Source organism: Gymnoscopelus microlampas (assembly GCF_963454915.1).
Source record: "Gymnoscopelus microlampas genome assembly, chromosome: 7".
Classification (NCBI taxonomy): Eukaryota; Metazoa; Chordata; class Actinopteri; order Myctophiformes; family Myctophidae; genus Gymnoscopelus; species Gymnoscopelus microlampas.
In genome coordinates this window covers 41,454,253-41,472,927 of record NC_139944.1, presented here as the reverse complement: position 1 = coordinate 41,472,927, position 18,675 = coordinate 41,454,253, and the positions used below count along the sequence as shown (strand labels likewise).

At 43.1% G+C, this 18,675-nt stretch overlaps 1 protein-coding gene across 1 annotated transcript; it reads right to left on the bottom strand.

Moving 5' to 3' along the window:
• Positions 1 to 424: 424 nt before the first annotated feature.
• Positions 425 to 10,506, bottom strand: LOC311048560 (tubulin monoglycylase TTLL3-like; the record flags this gene model as incomplete). Its single annotated transcript, XM_084061823.1, has 15 exons — positions 425 to 530; positions 659 to 921; positions 1,332 to 1,507; positions 1,699 to 1,958; positions 2,781 to 3,024; positions 3,107 to 3,255; positions 3,485 to 3,677; positions 3,766 to 3,864; positions 4,214 to 4,328; positions 5,068 to 5,196; positions 5,303 to 5,358; positions 5,463 to 5,631; positions 6,283 to 6,392; positions 7,130 to 7,246; positions 10,497 to 10,506. 15 exons carry the CDS (start codon positions 10,504 to 10,506, stop codon positions 425 to 427), a joined length of 2,196 nt encoding a protein of 731 aa, XP_083917949.1.
• Positions 10,507 to 18,675: the final 8,169 nt, after the last annotated feature.

Sequence of the window (18,675 nt, the reverse complement as noted above, 5' to 3'; positions counted from 1 at the left end):
TTCAATGGGCTTATATAGGTGTCTCATAAAAAAATAATATCAAATATTTAATATCAAATCAAGCAAATGTTCTGTGCACACAAAAGCCTAGACGTTTAAATGATCTCAGAAGTGTTTTTACAGTGAAATACCCCTTTAAACTCTATAGGGGTCCCCCATGACAGCGGGCTATACTAGGTCCACTCCTTTTTTCCCTCTTCACCAAATCTCTTCTGCAAAAATAGCCGATCCTCAAGCTTACAATTATTGATTAAACAGAAATGATCAACTCGCCCAGTATGGCTATTGACAGAACAGAAAACAAGTTACATGTGAAATACCACCTTTATTTCTAGGTAGACCAACAGCTGACAGCAAATAGAAATCTTGACTCCTCTCCATCAAGAGTGCTTGTTAATTACACTACCCAGGTGGCAGGTGGGTCTTAATTTGTCTCTGATGGAAGCTCTGATGCCGCGGGAGGTTTCTGAAACTGTTCATAGGGTGTGAGACTCTCGCTGTGGAGATCCTGGCGGAAGGTGATTCCTTGTCTGGATCATGAAACGGGTCTATCAACGCCAAAGGTAAAAAGGGACCTTGTTGCCTTCCAGGGGCGAGATGGCAAACTTTCCCTGACCGAGGTTTCAATACTTGAGGCCTCCTCCAGCAATCCAGTGACCGTGTCTGGGCACTGATGGGCAGGTGGATGGAGTTGATCCTGCCCATGGGCATCAGCTGAAGCTTTAAAACCTCGAAAGACCTTGTTTTTTCTATCCAAGACTCCTTGACCTTGGAAGGGCCCCAGCGTCTCAGTGCAGGAAGTACAGGCCAATGCTCAGATGGGTGGGAAGGTTTTCGAGGAGGAGCAGGATGTGGGTATTTGATTTGGGAGCCCTCAACATTTAGGTTGATTCCGACATAATGTGGCACTTCCACTGCTGCCTGGATAACAAAGAAATAGAGTGGGTGAATGAAAGAGTGCACATTTGATTGAAATAATAATTAATGGCAAGAAACACATAACCTCTATATTACCAAGGATATATAATAATAATGATACTGTAGTAGGCCTACAATGTTACAAAATGAACAAAAGATTTTACAATTTATGCATTTATGCATAACAATCTGATGACTCCCCGACGACTTTAAAAGTCCTACAGGGTGCCTTTATTACTCTGAGTGGTCTTGACTCCTGACAAATGGAGGAATGTCATTCCATAGCTTGTGAGCCATGGAGGATGATGAGTCTAGGCCACTGGCGCAATGGCCTGGTTGTCATCAGGGAAGGAGGGATAGACAACACTGTGACAACCTTTACTGATCATAGAAACAGTCCAGCTCCTCCTTACCTGCTTGTATATGAGCTGAAACTCGCCGGTATTTGCTGTCCTGTCTTGTCTGCGGTCCAGAACAACCCTCAGTGTGTCCTCCTGCACAGCAGCACACAGACGAGCTGTCACAGTGGTGGAGGGGGCCATGGTGGGACTGGCGTTTATCTCTATCAGCCACGGCCACATGTCATGACCTAAAATATCAGAAGGAAAAAAACAGATCCTTTAATACATTTAATTTATAAGAAAAATATATTATAACAATTATAACAACAATTTAACGTTTTGAGAGAGAATTGGTTCTTGGAATTGGAAACTGGCTTCACTCTGCCTATAAACTTAGCATTCATGTGCTAAGACAGCTGAATCCGCCATCCCATTCTACCTAAAATGAAGTCGGCGCCATAGAGCTCAAAGGTGTTTTTGCGTGACTCCACCAGGTCTTGTGCAGTCTGCAGAGCATGGATTACAGCCATCTTCATTCCTGGGACCACTATGCCCCCCCACTGAGCTGCTCTGCCCTGGCTGGACAGAAAGGTCCTGAACTGGTCACAGGACCACATATTGTCAGCGGGCACATCTGGATGGCGTAGTTGGGACGGCTGCAGGAGCTTCTGAATTGAGTTATTACACAGGTGGACAGAGCTGGTGGAATGAGGGTGAGCAGACAAAAGAGGTACAGACCAGATAGTCAAAGAGAGAAGGACAAGAAGCAGAGGTATGATTGGAGAAATGGATGAGGGATTATACAATATAATAAGATACTTTCATCACTTAATTTTTCTTTTGGCAGGAATTCATAAACTGCCAAATGTGCATATTATTCGTTTAATATCATTTCTGTATTAGAATGTCATCTAATCAGGGCCACTGTCATAGCTGTCTAGATGAGGGTGAGGATATTGGGGTAAATTGGTCCTGTATATCCATGGGGTCATTCCTTACAGCTCATTGGATTTGTTCACACAGCATTGCACAACAGGCTTGGGTAGTTCCTGTTGTGCATAGGTTTACTGTAAATGGCATTTAACTGAGGTACTTTTGACCAAGCATCTGTTTTGAATGTCCATCCCTTTGTTGACATGTATAGGCCACTGGACCACTGGGCTACTCAATATAATGTTTCCATAACAACTGCATTTTGGATTGGATTTATTATGTATAGCACTAGCACCTTATGATATGCCTCACATTCATCCACTGACACACATTCACACACACTAACAGCGGAGGCAGCCATGCAGCCTGCTCATCTGGAGCAGTTAATGATTCAGTCTGGCTCTAAGACACTTCAACATGATGCCAGAAGGAGCTGGGTTCTACCAGGTAACCTTCCCATTACTCTACCTCCTGAGCCGCTGTCACCCTGTATTTTGAAAAAGTTTAAAATGTAAGATCTTTTGAATACTGTTCTCTCTCTTTCTCCATCTCTCCTTTTCTGTTGTTACCTTATTGTTGCTGTCTCACCTGTCTAGTGTATCTAGAGAGTAAAGCTGCGTGGAGAAGCGGAGGTAGCACTTCTTATAGAGCCAGATGGTCAGAGGGTTCCAGTCTGTGACCAGGAACCATTGGCGCACATCGAACTTGGTATCATGGACCAGCAGGGGGCGCTCTAGGTACTTCTGCACCACCCATTTGCTGTCCTTGATCAGGGTTGGGTCACCCTCCACCACCTGGAGGATCTCATCCAAACGTTTGGCGCACACAATGCCTAGAGAGCAAGGAAAACTCAGCTCAGTCAGGCTCAGTTTGGATGGTTGCTTTATTTATCTATTTATACTGTTCTTCCATACCTCTGCCCCTGGACTTGGCTCCAGGTTTGATGATCCAGACGTTGTGGATGCCATCGGTGTCCAGCTGTGGGCTGACCTCCCGCAGCCTGGACAGCATTGCCTGGCAGCGGTTCAAAAAGTGAACACTGTCTTCAATCTCCACCCCATCACTAGAATGGTGTCAGAGAAAGAAAGAAAGAAAGGAAGGAAGGAAAAAGAGAGAAAGAAATGGCATGACACTGAGGAGAACACACACACACACACACACACACACACACACACACACACACACACACACACACACACACACACACACACACACACACACACACACACACACACACACACACACACACACACACACACACACACACAAACACACAAACACACACTACTTACTGAACGGCGAGGTAGTAGTTTTTGATCAACTCAGACCACTGCTCCTGTGTAAGTACTTGTGATGCTTCCAGGCTCATGTCTATGTCATTGTGTTCCAGACTGTCTAGGAAGTCCCGGCAAACCTTCAGTGCACTGTCAATCATTTTGGAGGGAACCAAAGGTGTGTCTCCGTCTCGCCGTTGTTTCTTCTTATCTTAGGTGGAGGAACAAAATGTCAAATCCATGGAGATATATTGAGACAATTGCTCCCAGTGAGTTAAGACTTGAGACTTGATTCTTACTCTGATTTGACTGATCCTTGCCACCACTTCCCTGATGACTTTGCGATCTCTCCACCACACACTGCAAAAGACTGGTGCAGGCTGTCCTTCTGTAATCCTCTACAAAGTAACAATTATACAGTTACAATTTAGGCATTTAGCAGGCGCTTTTAATCAGAGTGACTTAAGTGCAAGATTAGAGTAAATGATAAGACTATTATGCTCCTACAAGGACCTGGGTTTGAACCTGACCCCGAGGCTTGTCCCTCCTCTATCTCTGCCCTTAGTCTCTCTAAACTGAAACACACACCTATCTGAAATAAAGCATTAAAAAAAAACATCAGCAAATATTCTAATGTTTCATAATCTTATCAGACTTATAAGAGACTTGCCAGTGGAATCTCGAACGGGGTGGGGTGATTGGTTGATACATGAGGAAGTATGATAGAATAGATGATGACGTTCTCACCAATGAAAGCATGTTTATCATCCTCCGCTCCAAGTCTGTAGCAACGTGGGAAAAAGGTTTCTGGGTCAGCTGAGTCAAACCAGCACAGGTTCCTTAGGTTCACACATAACCCCACCTGGGAAGAAAAGAGAGGGCAACGGATCAAGGAAGAAATGGAAATCAAACTTCATATAAATGCTCCTGAGTGGTACGAAGGCTATCCACATCATGATCTCTTGTTCTACAACTCTCTGTTCCTTAGATATGAGTGTTTATTTACTATAAACTATAACCTTGATTGTGACATTGGCCAGCTCTATATTTCTTTTCTTTTTTTTGTCAGATATTACAATAAAAAAATACATTTAGCCATTCTTCTAAACAAGTATCTTCGCTGCACCCACAACCATCCCCCTAACCCCACTCCATAAATTACCTTGATCTTTTGACCCAAAAGGAATAATCTTTACAGGGCAGCCTACCACTCATTCATTAAAATATGTATTTTATCGAGTCTGACTTTTACTTTCGTATCTATGATAGTCTTGGTCTCTACCCCCCTAATAGTCACTGGGTATCCACGCGTAAAGGCCGTACTTCTCCGTACATGTACAAAGACATCATATTAAGTACCGAACCTGTAGCCACTGATGTTAACTCGGCATTCAGAACCTGTGTATGTACACTGTATTAGTCCGTATTTTTTTATAGCTATGTGTTTTAATCCCGTCTGTGTCGGATTCTGTCAGAAGTTCCCTGTATTCCTCAATGGGTGGTATTTTGTTCAAAAAGAGAGACACAGATACACACACAGGAGCAATTACAACCCCCTGCCTGCAGGCACAGTAATGATGATGTCCTACTTGTAATGATACCTTAGTGGTGAAGCTGCCTGCTTTTGCAAAGTGGTTTGTAATTTGCTCCTTGTGTAACATGCGGTTGTCGATGGCATCTCTGCGATTTGTCCAATAGAAATGCACTGTTTCATTTCGCACCATGCGAGACTGGGGAAAGACAAGTGGGGCAGAAAAGCTAATTATCCTGATGGACTAAATTAGATCCACCAAAAGAACAGCAAAGAACACAAGCCTGGATGTTCAGAAATGTTACCATTATGTCATACATTCCACCGGAATCATCCTCTTTCTCTACATCTTCCAAATTGTCTATGGAGAGTGAGCACAGATAAGGAACGGAAAGGTTAGACAGATGGGTAAAATATCCACATTGATTATAATGGAAAATCTAAGTGTTAACTCAACCAGCTCACAGTCATCATCATCACTGGCGTTAGTGGTGCTTCCTTCACTATACTCATTTCCATGGCGACGGTATGTATGCTGGCTGGTGCGTAGCATGCGACGCTCAACCCAGCCTCTGGCCCGCAATGCTGCCCTGACAACAGGGTAGGGGCCCTGGATGGAGAATATCATATGCATCTTGGGAGAGAGGGAGATAAAGCAGTGGTGTGTTAGCTACCGTGGTACGCTGTATACGCAGTGTGGCCTGCAGAATTGTTTCGGTGCCATCGTATACATCCAAAAAAACGTTCTAGACGTCGTATCTGATACGTTGATACGCATCTGATACGCTGCACGCAGGAGGGGTTGGGCTGGGGTGGGGGGGCAGCAATTCAATCAGCAAGAATGTGGTCTGACTAGTCTGACTCTGAGGTGAAGGCTTATCATGTGTGTGGCTATTGTTCTTGAGGTGATACTTAATGGCTGCTGGCGAAGGAATTCACACATTAACTCAACGACCTGCACGCATGTGCGCGTGCCGTGCGTGTGGGAGGCAGGGAATAATCATAGTATACACTCCAAAAAATATATAGAACACACCACTGAGAGAAAGCAATAGAGGGAACGATGGGGGTTTAAAAGATGACGTTTTAAATACTTTGATATGTAAAGGCATTAATCCAGAGTATATGACTATAGCATTATTGGTTTCAGAATTTAGAAATATGGGTACATTGACATTCACATGCCCTGAACCCTAACTGCTCCACATGACCAGGTTGGTGCCCTGCATGGCAGCCACCACCATCGGTGCACTTTGAAAAAAGCTGCTACATGCAGATCATTTACCTTCACTGCTTTGTCGACCAGGGCCTTGGCTGTTCTCAGCCTCTCTGGGTTAAGAACTGGACGGCCGAAAAGGCTGTGACATGCTTTGCTCTCAGGAGGTGTAGCTGCCGCTGTCACAGTCACACAAATACAAAAATTTAAATTAGGTGATTCAATGAAATTATACTACTATCGATAGCAAATAGAAATAGACAGAAATGTGAGTGATCAATCTAAATTGTAGATTTGTAGAATGGGAAATTACTACCATAGAACTACTATAGAGAAATGATATACCATTAGCTACTATAGAAGTATATTAGGCTAATATGGAGCTGTGTTTCTCAAACCTTTTCATGTCAAGGACCCCCAAATGTATATGTATTTTGCCTCAGGCCCCCATCTGAAAATCTGAAAATATTTGTGCCAGGGACCCCCATAAAAGATTTGTGTTGTTAAAATATTTGAATGTCACAACGCGTCGCGACACATCGGGAGCTTGTACATCGGCTGTATATAGGATTAAAGTAGTGAAACTGATTTTGAGGCTATATTAAAAATTAGCTGGGGACCCCCTGGAACCCCCTCAAGGACCCCTGAGGGTCCCCGGACAGCACTTTGAGAACCACTGATATAGAGAAACTATAGCTATTAGCTATCATGGAACTATAAGTAATATCAAGAAACAGCTATTAGCTATAGCTACTATAGAACTATACAGAAACTATAGCTATTAGTACTACAGAAATATACTGTAGAGTAGCTATTAGCTACTACAGAACTACAGCCTAATATAGAGAGATGTGATAACTATTAGGTGCTATACAACAGTAAGATAGAGAAGTGAGAGCTATTATCTACTATCTACTTGATAGTAAGCTTTTCTCTCTGTTGACACTCTGGGGGGCTTGGTTGTGTCGCTGACCCATAACTACATTGTGCTCATCCTTAGAGGGGGTTCCCATCTCTCCAGCAGAGGCAAATTCTAGAAACATAGAAAAGATCAGATGAGTACAACAATTCATCATCACGTCACCACAACCAAAATGAGAAAAGTGCTTGCAGATCCCCGCCAGGCCGGGTTGCCAACCCAGGGTTGTGTTGCGAGTGCGACCTGTTATAGCACCACCATGAGGCAGATTTGAAAGATTTAGGGTGACAGTTCTTCCTGGGCCTGCCCTAGTAGAAAAGTGTGTGCAAATGTTCACAGCAATTGGATGCTGCGTTCATGACCAATACCTCTCCAATTCAGTGATGCTTTCTAATGGAGACTGTGGTGTGGGGGGTTGGCTGATTTAAGCAGTGGCCTGAGTCAAACTACTTTTGAATCGAATTTTGCACTTATTGTAGATAGATCTAAATTAGATCTATCGATTAGATCATCTAACCGATGCACTGTTTAAATCAGTCACCACCCACACCACAGGCAGCACAGACAAATGCACCAAAGTCACCATTTTAGATCGATGCACAACAGGTGCACAATTTAGAAACACAATTAGTTTGACTCAGGCTAGGTATGCTTACATCAGCCACTGCCTACAACTACAGTGCCTATCTTTTCTTTATAAGCGATTTCCTTATGGGGAAAGATGTTAAAAGCATACGCTTACTTAAATGTAATCTTCTCCTAAAACAGGATAATTGTATACGATAAATATAGCTACCACACAGTGTTCACAAAACTACGGAGAGTGTAACTGAAGCTTTAGCCTTGAACTCTTCAGCTCATGGCCTAAAACAGCATGGTTATGAAACTTTAATGCATGGCCTTTGCATCAAACATTTGACCATCTGGAATTTGAAAGTGCGACCTCATGATTAATTCAGTGTTCTCGATGTATAGGACCAATTTATGAACACAAAAACTGAATAACTCTGAGGGTCACATATTTCTTCTGATGATAAGTGTCCCTCCGAAAAAATGGATAGCCTATGGACACATCACTTCAAGAAGTTCAAGTTGCTGAAATTCAGGTTTCAGTTGTGATCTTTCAGTGTAATACTTTTTCAAATATTTATGAATCAGTAACCAGATATAATAAATAAATTAAATGGGATCAAAGTGGGTCAAATTGCGGTGCAGGAGACAGCTTAAACCTGTGACGTTACTACACCCTGGCCTGGACAGGACAGTGTTACTTAAACAGCCAACTACACCGTTTAGATGCCCTTGAGAATGAAAGAGCTACGCAGTGAGCACACATCCCCATACGCTATCACCTCCCAGTGAAGTAGCCAACTCAAAGCAGCTCCTTACTTTATGTTTAGTAATGTTTTACATTTTTTATATGCCTATTTACAGTGGTGGGAAAAGTATTACATTTTTTTTCTTAAGTAAAAGTAGCAATACTGCAATATAGAAATACTCTGTTACAGGTAAAAGTCCAGAATTCAAAAAGTATAATATTATTGGCATCAAAATATAAAATTAAATGTACTCATTATGCAAAATGTCCCATTTCAAGTTCTCAAAATGAATGAAAATCTTTTGAAAATAGCAAATATCACCCAATGTGTTGCAAACAAGGCTTTGTGAGTTTAAAATAGCCTTAATATATAGGGCTGAAAGTGTTTCATGTATCTTTTCTAATAATACAATTCTGCAAAGTAATTACTAGTAACTAGAGTTTTCAAATAATTGTAGTGGACTATAAAGTAAAATATTTGCCTCTGAGATGTAGTGGAGAAGTAGAAGACGTACGGTATTGAATATTGTAAATACTCCAGTAAAGTAAAACACAAAATACCTCAAAATTGTACTTAAGTAGGCCTCAGTAGGCTACTTGAGTAAATGTACTTAGTTACTATCCAGCACTGCCTGCTATTTATAATTTTAATCATCTGATTGTAAGTCTTGCGGGGGGGAAACGTGACGTGCGATAAATCGCAACCTTTCTCACGAGGTAACAAAGAAAATAGAAAATGTCTCAGTCTGCCTGATTGACACTAGCCTAGCTTCTCACACACACAGCACACCTTAAAGCTATCGACTTAAACATTAAACCAAACTAAACAAAAACAAAAACATATTGCTTACACCTGAACTCACCTAGAAATGCACGGTGACAACGTCAGGTCAGTGGGTGCTGCAGGGTGCACGTTGCATCAGACCAGACGGCGCGCCCACGGTATCAGCCATTAGGCTGTCACCTCACTCACCTGTTTACCGTTTCCATGACAACAATAGTGCAGGAAGAAAGACTCAAATGTTGCACTTAAGTAAAGGTATCAATACTGCAATGTAGAAACACCCTGTTGCAAGTAAAAGTCCTGTAATTAGTATAGTATAAAAGTAAAAAGCATCAAAATATATGTAAAAGTATACTCATTATTATGCAGTATGTCCCGTTTCACACGTTATCATATGTATAAAAATATTTTTGAAAATAGCAGATCTCATGGCAAAAGCTCACAACGCGTTGCATCGCAAAGGTGTGCTTGTAGATTGGCAATTTTCAAATAGCCACAGTTTAAATAGGAAGTAGTTTATGTATTTGTAATACCTAATCAAAATCTACAAAGTAGCGAGTAAGTAAGTTTTCAAATAAATGTTTCAAATAAATACTCCAGTAAAGTAAAAATAAATAAAAAATACCTCAAAACTTAGCCCTGAAACATGACTGTCATACATGTGAACCATGGCTAGCTCAAAACTGTACTTTTTGATATTACAGTAGGCCTACTTGAGTAATGTACTTTGTTACTTTACACCAGTGGTCCGGGGACCACTAGTGGTCCTTGAGGGGGTTCCAGGGGGTCCCCAGCCAAATCAATAATTAGAAAACAAATTGACCCTTATGTGTCTGTAACTGAGAGTGTACAAATCCATTTGTACACTCTCAGAGTTAAATGAACACTGATGATGATGATGATGATGATGATTGATGATACAGTGTAGATTAAGACCCCCAAGAAATCAAAATAGTTGAGTCCCTGGCATATCTTTTCAAATGGGGGTCCGTGGGCTAATATGTGTCAATTTGGGGGTCCTTGACGCAAAAAAGGATGAAAACCACTGCTTTACACCACTGATGATTTCCTTTTCCATCGTGTGGAGTCTGGAGGAGGAAAGAAAATGTTTGATGTGAGAACATTTATATATTGACCACTAGATGGCAGGCAATACCTATTTAAACATAGCCCAAATTGCCCAACTGGCGCCAAATCCAGATTAAACCAATTGCACTTGTTTTACAACCGCCTGTGTTTCCTTTCCACCATTTCAGTGTTACCGTTGGACATGGTTGGTATAATGGAGTCATGTGACGTTATTTTATAAACGATGCCATGCACTGCCACCAAAGTGTGGAATGCCCTGACACCATCCCTTAAAAAAATGTGAATCACTGGCTTCTTTCAATCAAAACAGGCCTGGCTGGAAATCCATCTTTTTGGTGTTATTTTTATGCTATGTTGATTAATTGAATACATAGGACCACAATGGAAACAAGTCCCCAGGACCTTGTTGTGTTATCCTTTTAGCTCAAATGTATGACTCTACCTCGTGCTGTTTACATGTCTGTCTAATAAAGTATTCAATCAATCAATCAATCAATCAATGTTAACCGATTGTTATTAAAAGATAACACGAGGGAATCCCCTCCCTCGTGGTTACACACAGCTATCTGACTGTGGAAGCAGAGTGTAAAAAGCCTGGTTTTATGCTTCGTCGTACGATGGTGTCGCGTACTGAAAATAACCCCTCTTCAAGCTCACAACAGCCTCGGACGCAACGCCTTGTGATCTTGTAGATTGGCCATTTTTGTGCGCGACACCGTCATCCAACGGAGTATAAATTAAGCATTACTGTCACTGTGGAATGTCAGTCATATGGACCTAACTGACAATCCACTCTGGGGCCTGAAGCCAGTGCAGCCACCCATCAGTGTTGCCAGATTCTGCGAGATAAATAAGAAGCCAAATCCATGGAAACAAGCCCAAAAGAAGGACTATAGTCTACGGTTATATGAAAATAGTAGATCTACAAGCTCACAGCGCGTTGTGAGCTTGTAGATCTGCTATATATATTATTTTTTTAAAACCTAGAAATAGGTAATTTTGGAACATTTTTACAACACAAATCCCTGGCACAAAATATTTCCAGATGGAGGGGTTTGTGGACAAATACATATTAACATGGGGGTGCTTGCCATGAAAATGTTTGGAACCACTGGTTTAAACAACATTTAAGAAACAAGTCCAAATAAGCAACTACCAATATTTACATGCAACTCTACAAGAAAAGAAGCCCAAACAAGGTCGCTTATAATAAGCGGACATGGCAACACTGCCACCCATCCAGGGATATCACCATGCAAGGACAGAAAAGTATCCATAGAAAAGAGGTGGTTAGGCTATAATCAAGTTACATAGCTGGCGAAGCACACTGTTCCTTCCTAGTCTGCTCTGAGCCTGATGAGTGAAGATAACACACCGAAATAGACATGATGTATTGAAATAATTCTAATTTATTTTCTGTGTGGCCTTATATGTGGATTTATACAAGTAAAATGTTCTAGCTGAAAACCCATGGCTTAACCACCACCACCACATGTAAATCATCCTCTGTGAAGATCTGTCTCCTGTAGGCAAATTCGTAATACCACCAGCAGCCATCATTATGAAAGCTTTAATAACAGGTGGACCCATTGAATGCCCAAAGGTGAATGTGAGTCTGAACAGGTGACTGTGGCAGCAGCCCCTCAAGGTTGGGCGTATCACTTTTGTTGTATTTGTTCTCATGTAAACTGAAGGGCAGGTGGGCTTTGTGTTGATTCAGAGCTCATGTACACACTCAATGATGCTCATCCGCTGTTTGCACAGCCCCACAGTGAGTTCTTTTTAAAGGCTAGACAGAGTCCTTTGACTACCCTAAAACCCAGGTGGTTTGCTCCTCTGAGCTGTCATGTCCGTGAGGCAATTACTTTGACCTCAGCAGTCACACGTAGGCTATCTCTTCTCTAATGTGAAATTCAGCTCAGAGGTGAGCTTATTCACTCCTCCCTGTCATCATGGCCTGTAAACCTTTATGGGTGTTTGAGGAAGAGGGCTCCCTCAGCGCGTTGGGTAAATACAGTAGATTGGGGGTCTTCAGCAGGGGGTCCGGGACCCCTAGGGGGTCCTCAGAGACACTGCAGGGGGGACCGTCCAAATCTTTGTGTGATAGGGACTTTATTTTTTGTATTTTTTACATTAACCACTTGAACCCTTGCATCCCTATTCTGGGGGGAACATTAGCCGAAAATAGCAGATCTACAAGCTCACAAAGCGTCGCTGGCGCGTTCCGAGCTTCGGCAAAGCTTTCGGCAAAGAGGTTTGTATTGGTGTACAGGGAAAAAAGAGCAGACCAACTACCGAGCCTAAGGTCAAGTTTACAAAGTATTGAGGGTTGAAAACACACATTTAACATGAATCCAATATGTAGTGGGGGTCCCTGCTTCATCTCTCTCTCAGCTAATGGATCCTTGGCCTGAAAAACGTTTGAAGACCACTGCAGTAGATGTTATTTTATACTGGTGGACATTACTAGCCCTTAACTGACACAACATTATGGCAGGAGGCACACAGTGGCAGGTGTGTTGCCAGCACTGAGAATGTCTCCTCAGGGGTTGGAACTGTGGACGAACGCGTAGTAGTGCATAGCTGTTTCATCTGGGTGGACTGTGTTTGTGTGCACACGCCATGCATGCGCTTGTGTATAGCCTATCGACATTTGTCTATGCTACTATCTCGCCCCATATCTTTTCCAAGTGGGGGTGCATCTGTCCATTGTACCTTTGTTTGGCTGACTGTATGAACCATTTCTCTCTCTCTCTCTCTCTCTCTCTCTCTCTCTCTCTCTCTCTCTCTCTCTCTCTCTCTCTCTCTCTCTCTCTCTCTGGGTTCTCCTCCTACTCCACCTCTGTCCCTGCGTTCCAGAGCCAGAGGGGGGAGAAACAGAAAGTGAGAGAGAGAGAGAGAGAGAGAGAGAGAGAGAGAGAGAAGGGGGAAAGAGAGAGGTTGAGACAGCTGCTGTGGCCGGCCGGCCGGCCCAGTGAGAGAAGCCTCTGTCCTGCTAGGCCCCGCCTTGGCTCCTTTCCTTCACAGACAACCATTGTCTTCAACACTGCTTCTGCTATTGTGATGTAATGTAGTTTGTCATTCCCCAGTGGTCTGCTGTTGCTGCTGTGGTAAAAGACTGACCAACACTTTAGAGTGTGGAGTCAAAATCACAAGAGAATGTATACACACACTGGGTAAAGCATCGTTGACAGAACAACTCTTTCTCAGTTCATGCTTCTGACGGTCTTATGATATGATGTAACGCTATGACACGGCAGCTTTAGTGCCAATCCAGTTTTGCTCATATCAAATATCAAGTTCAAGGTTCAAGAAGTTCAAGGTTTTTCCTTTTACTGTCACATGCACTTCCAGTACAATACAGCTGTGGTAACATTGCACTTGTACTTAAAGACTTGTCAAAACCGTTGGACACCAATAAAAATACTATAAGACAGTATAATCTGCAGTGTTCATTTAACTCAGAGTAAAATTGACCCTGTAAACGGTGTGGATTTTACAGTGCAGTGAGTGTGAATGTCATCAAATGCCTTGACATACACAGAAAAGCTCTCATGGTTCTTTTGTCTTACTAACCCTTTCTTTATCACACATCATTTGAATATCATTTGCATTTCATTTGCATGGCAGTTGAGTGCTTGTCTTGTATAATTCTTGAATTTGACAGCAGATGCAAATCAGACTTTGTTCAGCCTACCAGGCTGGTTTTTACTGTACTGTGTGAAAAGGTACAGATGTTTAAAAGTGATTTTTGAATCATGGCTGCTCCATGTCGTTCCTCAAGGCCATTGTACAAAATTAGCACAGGCTGTCACAGATGTGCAATACACTGACAGCGATAGCATTTCAACAGGCATTACACTCTCTGAGGCTTGACTCTAGGGTATTTATTGTTGTCAATATACAACAATAAATATCTTACATCTAAGGCCCTACAACTGACATTTAGACAAAACTGAATTGGGACAACAGCACTTTAACCACATGAACTCTAGTATCCCTATTCTGGGTATGTCATAGGCAAAAATAGTTTGTTTTCGGTGAAGAAATTTGTTGAGGGAACAAAGGAGGGGACCAAGACCCCCGGGGGACCCCGGTCAACAAAGTATATAGGGTTTAAGTGGTTAAATTTGACAATTGGAAAGTGTTTAAACAAAGAATCTTCCTTTTGTATCTTTTATATCTCCCAACTGGGCCCCTCGGTGGTCCTGGACACATCCTGGTGACAAAAGCGGTTGCTCCAGTGACAGGAAAAGACCCACAACAAAAATTGTCATGATGTGGTGATAACACTCAGAAGCTTTAACTGTCAGCCGTTTATCTTCATGTTTATATGACTCCATTGTGTTTCCTGAAGACTTATGCCAACCCCATGACCAGTAGTCCTTATCTGAAGTTAATCTACATCAGGATTGTCCTGGACCAATAGTGAGCCTTGTCATAGCGGGCATGATGCCAGGGCTGGTTGACTACAGTTGCCGCCACTGCACAGAGTTTGTTAGAATCACCAGGTGATAGAGATAACAGAGAATGATAGGTCTGAGCACGCCAGAGCAGAGCGCTTACAGATGGTAAATATGGCCGACAGGTCAGACCTCTTGAGAAATATGGGTTGCTGTGTAGATAAGACAAGATATCAGGGTTATGTAGAGGGTGCCTGTAGGCTGAAGAGCCTTGGTAAACACCAAGCCAGACTATGTATGGAGATGTACATGCATGCATGGGAGTGTGTGCTTGCGCTTACACACACACACACACACACACACACACACACACACACACACACACACACACACACACACACACACACACACACACACACACACACACACACACACACACACACACACACACACACACACACACACACGCACCACTCGTAATTTCAACAATTATGGCCTCCTCATGACGCACACACAATATAGATAGAGGGTGGGCTGGAGCTGGGAAGACCGCTAAAGAGGAAGGAAAAAGACAAAGACAGTCCAGTGACCACAGGATGGACCCCAGGGGGGCGTCAGTCCTCTCTGGAAGCGGTTGGACAGACAAAGTAAGACAGGGTGGGCTGCTGGCGGGGACACAGTGTAATTTGGCTAGTTGCGAAGACACAATCAAAACAAACTTGTTCTTCACCTCTGTCATGCTGTCTCTCTCTCTCTCTCTCTCTCTCTCTCTCTCTCTCTCTCTCTCCCCCTTCCATCTTTCTTTCTTTCTTTCACTGTGCTCTGTTATTATCACACTGATCATTATCAGTCATTACTCTCATCTTGGATGTGCTCTGGAGGAGAGTCGGCCTCCCACATGGCTTTGGTGAGAGTCCTAGCAGCGGCACAGGGGTGGAGGGTGGGGGTGGGGTGAGGGGATGGAGACAAGAGGCCCAATAAAGTCTGTCTATATATAGAGGCAAGCAAGTTTTCCCCCCTGTCCTTATAAAGAGCTGCTAGTGAATCCATGTGGACTATCCTCCTTGCTCTGCTGCGAGACCATCACTCCCCTCCAGGACTGGGAACACACAGCCACACAGCCACGCACACACGCGCACACACACACACACACACACGTGCACACGCACACGCACACGCACACGCACAGGCAGTCACACAGGCATGCACACACGCACAGCCACTTTAACAGACAGAGAGAGAGAGAGAGAGAGAGAGAGAGAGAGAGAGAGAGAGAGAGAGAGAGAGAGAGAGAGAGAGAGAGAGCATGACAGAGAGAGAGAAAGAGAGAGAGATTTCTTAACAGAGTTTTTATCTTTGCAGTGCACAAACATACTAAAATAGGAGTGGGTCGAGGAAACCACCAAAAGAGAATGATGTGGAAATAAGGTGCAGTGACGGAGTGAATGGGTGCTGGCCTGTCAGAGTGAGATAATGTGGGAGATTAGGAAGTGACTTTCACATGAACTTCTGTCCACAAATATCCCTATGTGGATTATAATATCCATATTCATGGCAGCATAATCTCTAATCTCTGTCCCAAAACATGGTCCTTGCTGGCCGTCATACTGCAACACAAGTGTAAACCTCTTTCTCGCTTGGAGCGATGAACCTTGATCCAAAAGAGGAGTCATTTTGTCAAAACATAGCTCTGTCCTCCCCAGAAATTATTCCTTTCCCACCACCTTTGTTTCACCCGCATATTATCATCTCATTATTTTCCCTCTTTTACACCTAAATTGAAAGAGACAGCTTCACACTGTAAGTGACATGTTATTTTGTTCTTTTACACACTCATCTGAAATGGCCCAAAAGTTCAAAGTAGAAACAAGGAGTCATAAATTAATTTACATAGTTGTTAAGTAAATTGAAGCACTTCCCCTTTTGATCCAGCGATCCTTTACAAATTGTAGATGTCTCGTGATTTCCTGACATGCGTATGTGTTTGAAGTCCTCTTATCAGTAACGACAGACTAGAATAGTTTGATTCTGTCGTGTTGTTGCTGTAGCTGAGATGGCCTTATCCCCTTTCAACAGACGGACTACCTGCAATTTCCAATCAATCACCTCCTTAAAAAATATTCTTCACCAAATGATATTTCCAGCTGAAAAGCCCATAGGCGCAGAGGGCCGATGGGATGTTAAGTCATCCTTATTAGTGTCTTTTCTATTTTATTGTTATCCCATTCTTTTTTTACTATAGTGTTACTACTTATTCTGTACTTGTTCTACCTTTACCTGTATCCTTGTTTCATCCTTGGTGGTCTATCTATCTAAATTATGTGACAATGAGGTTTCATGAAACATACCTTGATCTTGCACTTTGTAAGTTACTCTAGATGAAAGCATCTGCTAAATGCTTAAATTATAAATTGTGGTTGTACTGACATAAGATACAATAGGCACACATAAATGACACAAGACACATCTATTGTTTCTGAAGTAAACGCTGTATTATCTATACAGCTGTCCCCATCTGCTGACAAATGACAGCCAAGTCAATGGCAGACAAGGTTCATTATGCGTGCTAAATGTCTCCTCTACACCTGTTGCTCACACTCTCCTGCCTTGTATGTGACCACACACTGTGAGGAGGTCTCTCTCTCACTCTCTCACACACACACGCACACACACACACACACACACACACACACACACACACACACACACACACACACACACACACACACACACACACACACACACACACACACACACACACACACACACACACACACACACACACACACACACACACACACACACACACACACACAGCGAGAGAGAGAGAGAGAGAGAGAGAGAGAGAGAGAGTCATGTTGTTGTGACCATCTTTTAGCTGAGATTTGTTAATGCACCAAAGTCAGGTCCAGAGAACCTGAAGCATCCATCTGTATGTCCCTGCATCCATCCATTCATCTATCCATCCATCCATCCGTCGGGCATCAACACTCAACAGCTTCTCTGCAGTAGTCTGACAGTCAATACATTTGGTACATGACTTCAGTTGGACTGTAGGGGGTGGAAGCGTGTGTGTGTGTGTGTGTGTGTGTGTGTGTGTGTGTGTGTGTGTGTGTGTGCGTGCGTGCGTGCGTGCGTGCGTGCGTGCGTGCGTGCGTGCGTGCGTGCGTGCGTGTGTGTGTGGTATGTATGCAAGTGTCAGTTTGTGGTCATGAAAGCCCCGCTGAGAGAGGAAACTCAGCTGTCAGAATTCATCAGACACTGGCTCTCTCCCTAGCTCCTGGTTGGTCATGCTGTGGTTAACCTTTCCTTCTGTCCTGCATTCACCACCACCACCACCACCCTGCACCCAGCCTCTCTTTTTCCGAAACAGTTTTAGTTCTCAGAGGCTGGGTTTGGGGCAGAGGAGGAGGCCCCGCCTCTCGTTGTGAGCATGTTACTTAAAGATAAGCAAATCAGACAAGGAAACCCCCCTGTGGTGAGCACGCACACACATGCACGCACCACTCACACACACTTTCTCTCTCTCGCTCTCTCTCTTTCTCTCAATCAAGGGTTCTAATATTGGGTGAGCATGAGACCACAGGGAAATATGTCCTCTGTGAGGGTACCTTTTTTTTTACATATACATACTGTATGTATATTATATAATTATCATTATTATATAAATCATTTCTTTCACTATCACAACATTACATCCTGTTCTTGCTCTCCTCCCCTCCTCATTGCCTGCTCTCTCACCCAGAGCAAATGGATTCACGTGTTTGAACTGGTTTGTCCTGTGTGTGCCGTGCATGCAGGCGCACGCGCTTGAGTATAAGTACTGGTAGATCAGTGTGGCTTGATGTGAAAGGTAATGCCTAATTATTTGTGCTCAGACCGTGTGAAATAGCAGATCTACAAGTCACAACAAGTCACATCTGCGGCGCACTGTGACCTTGTAGATCTG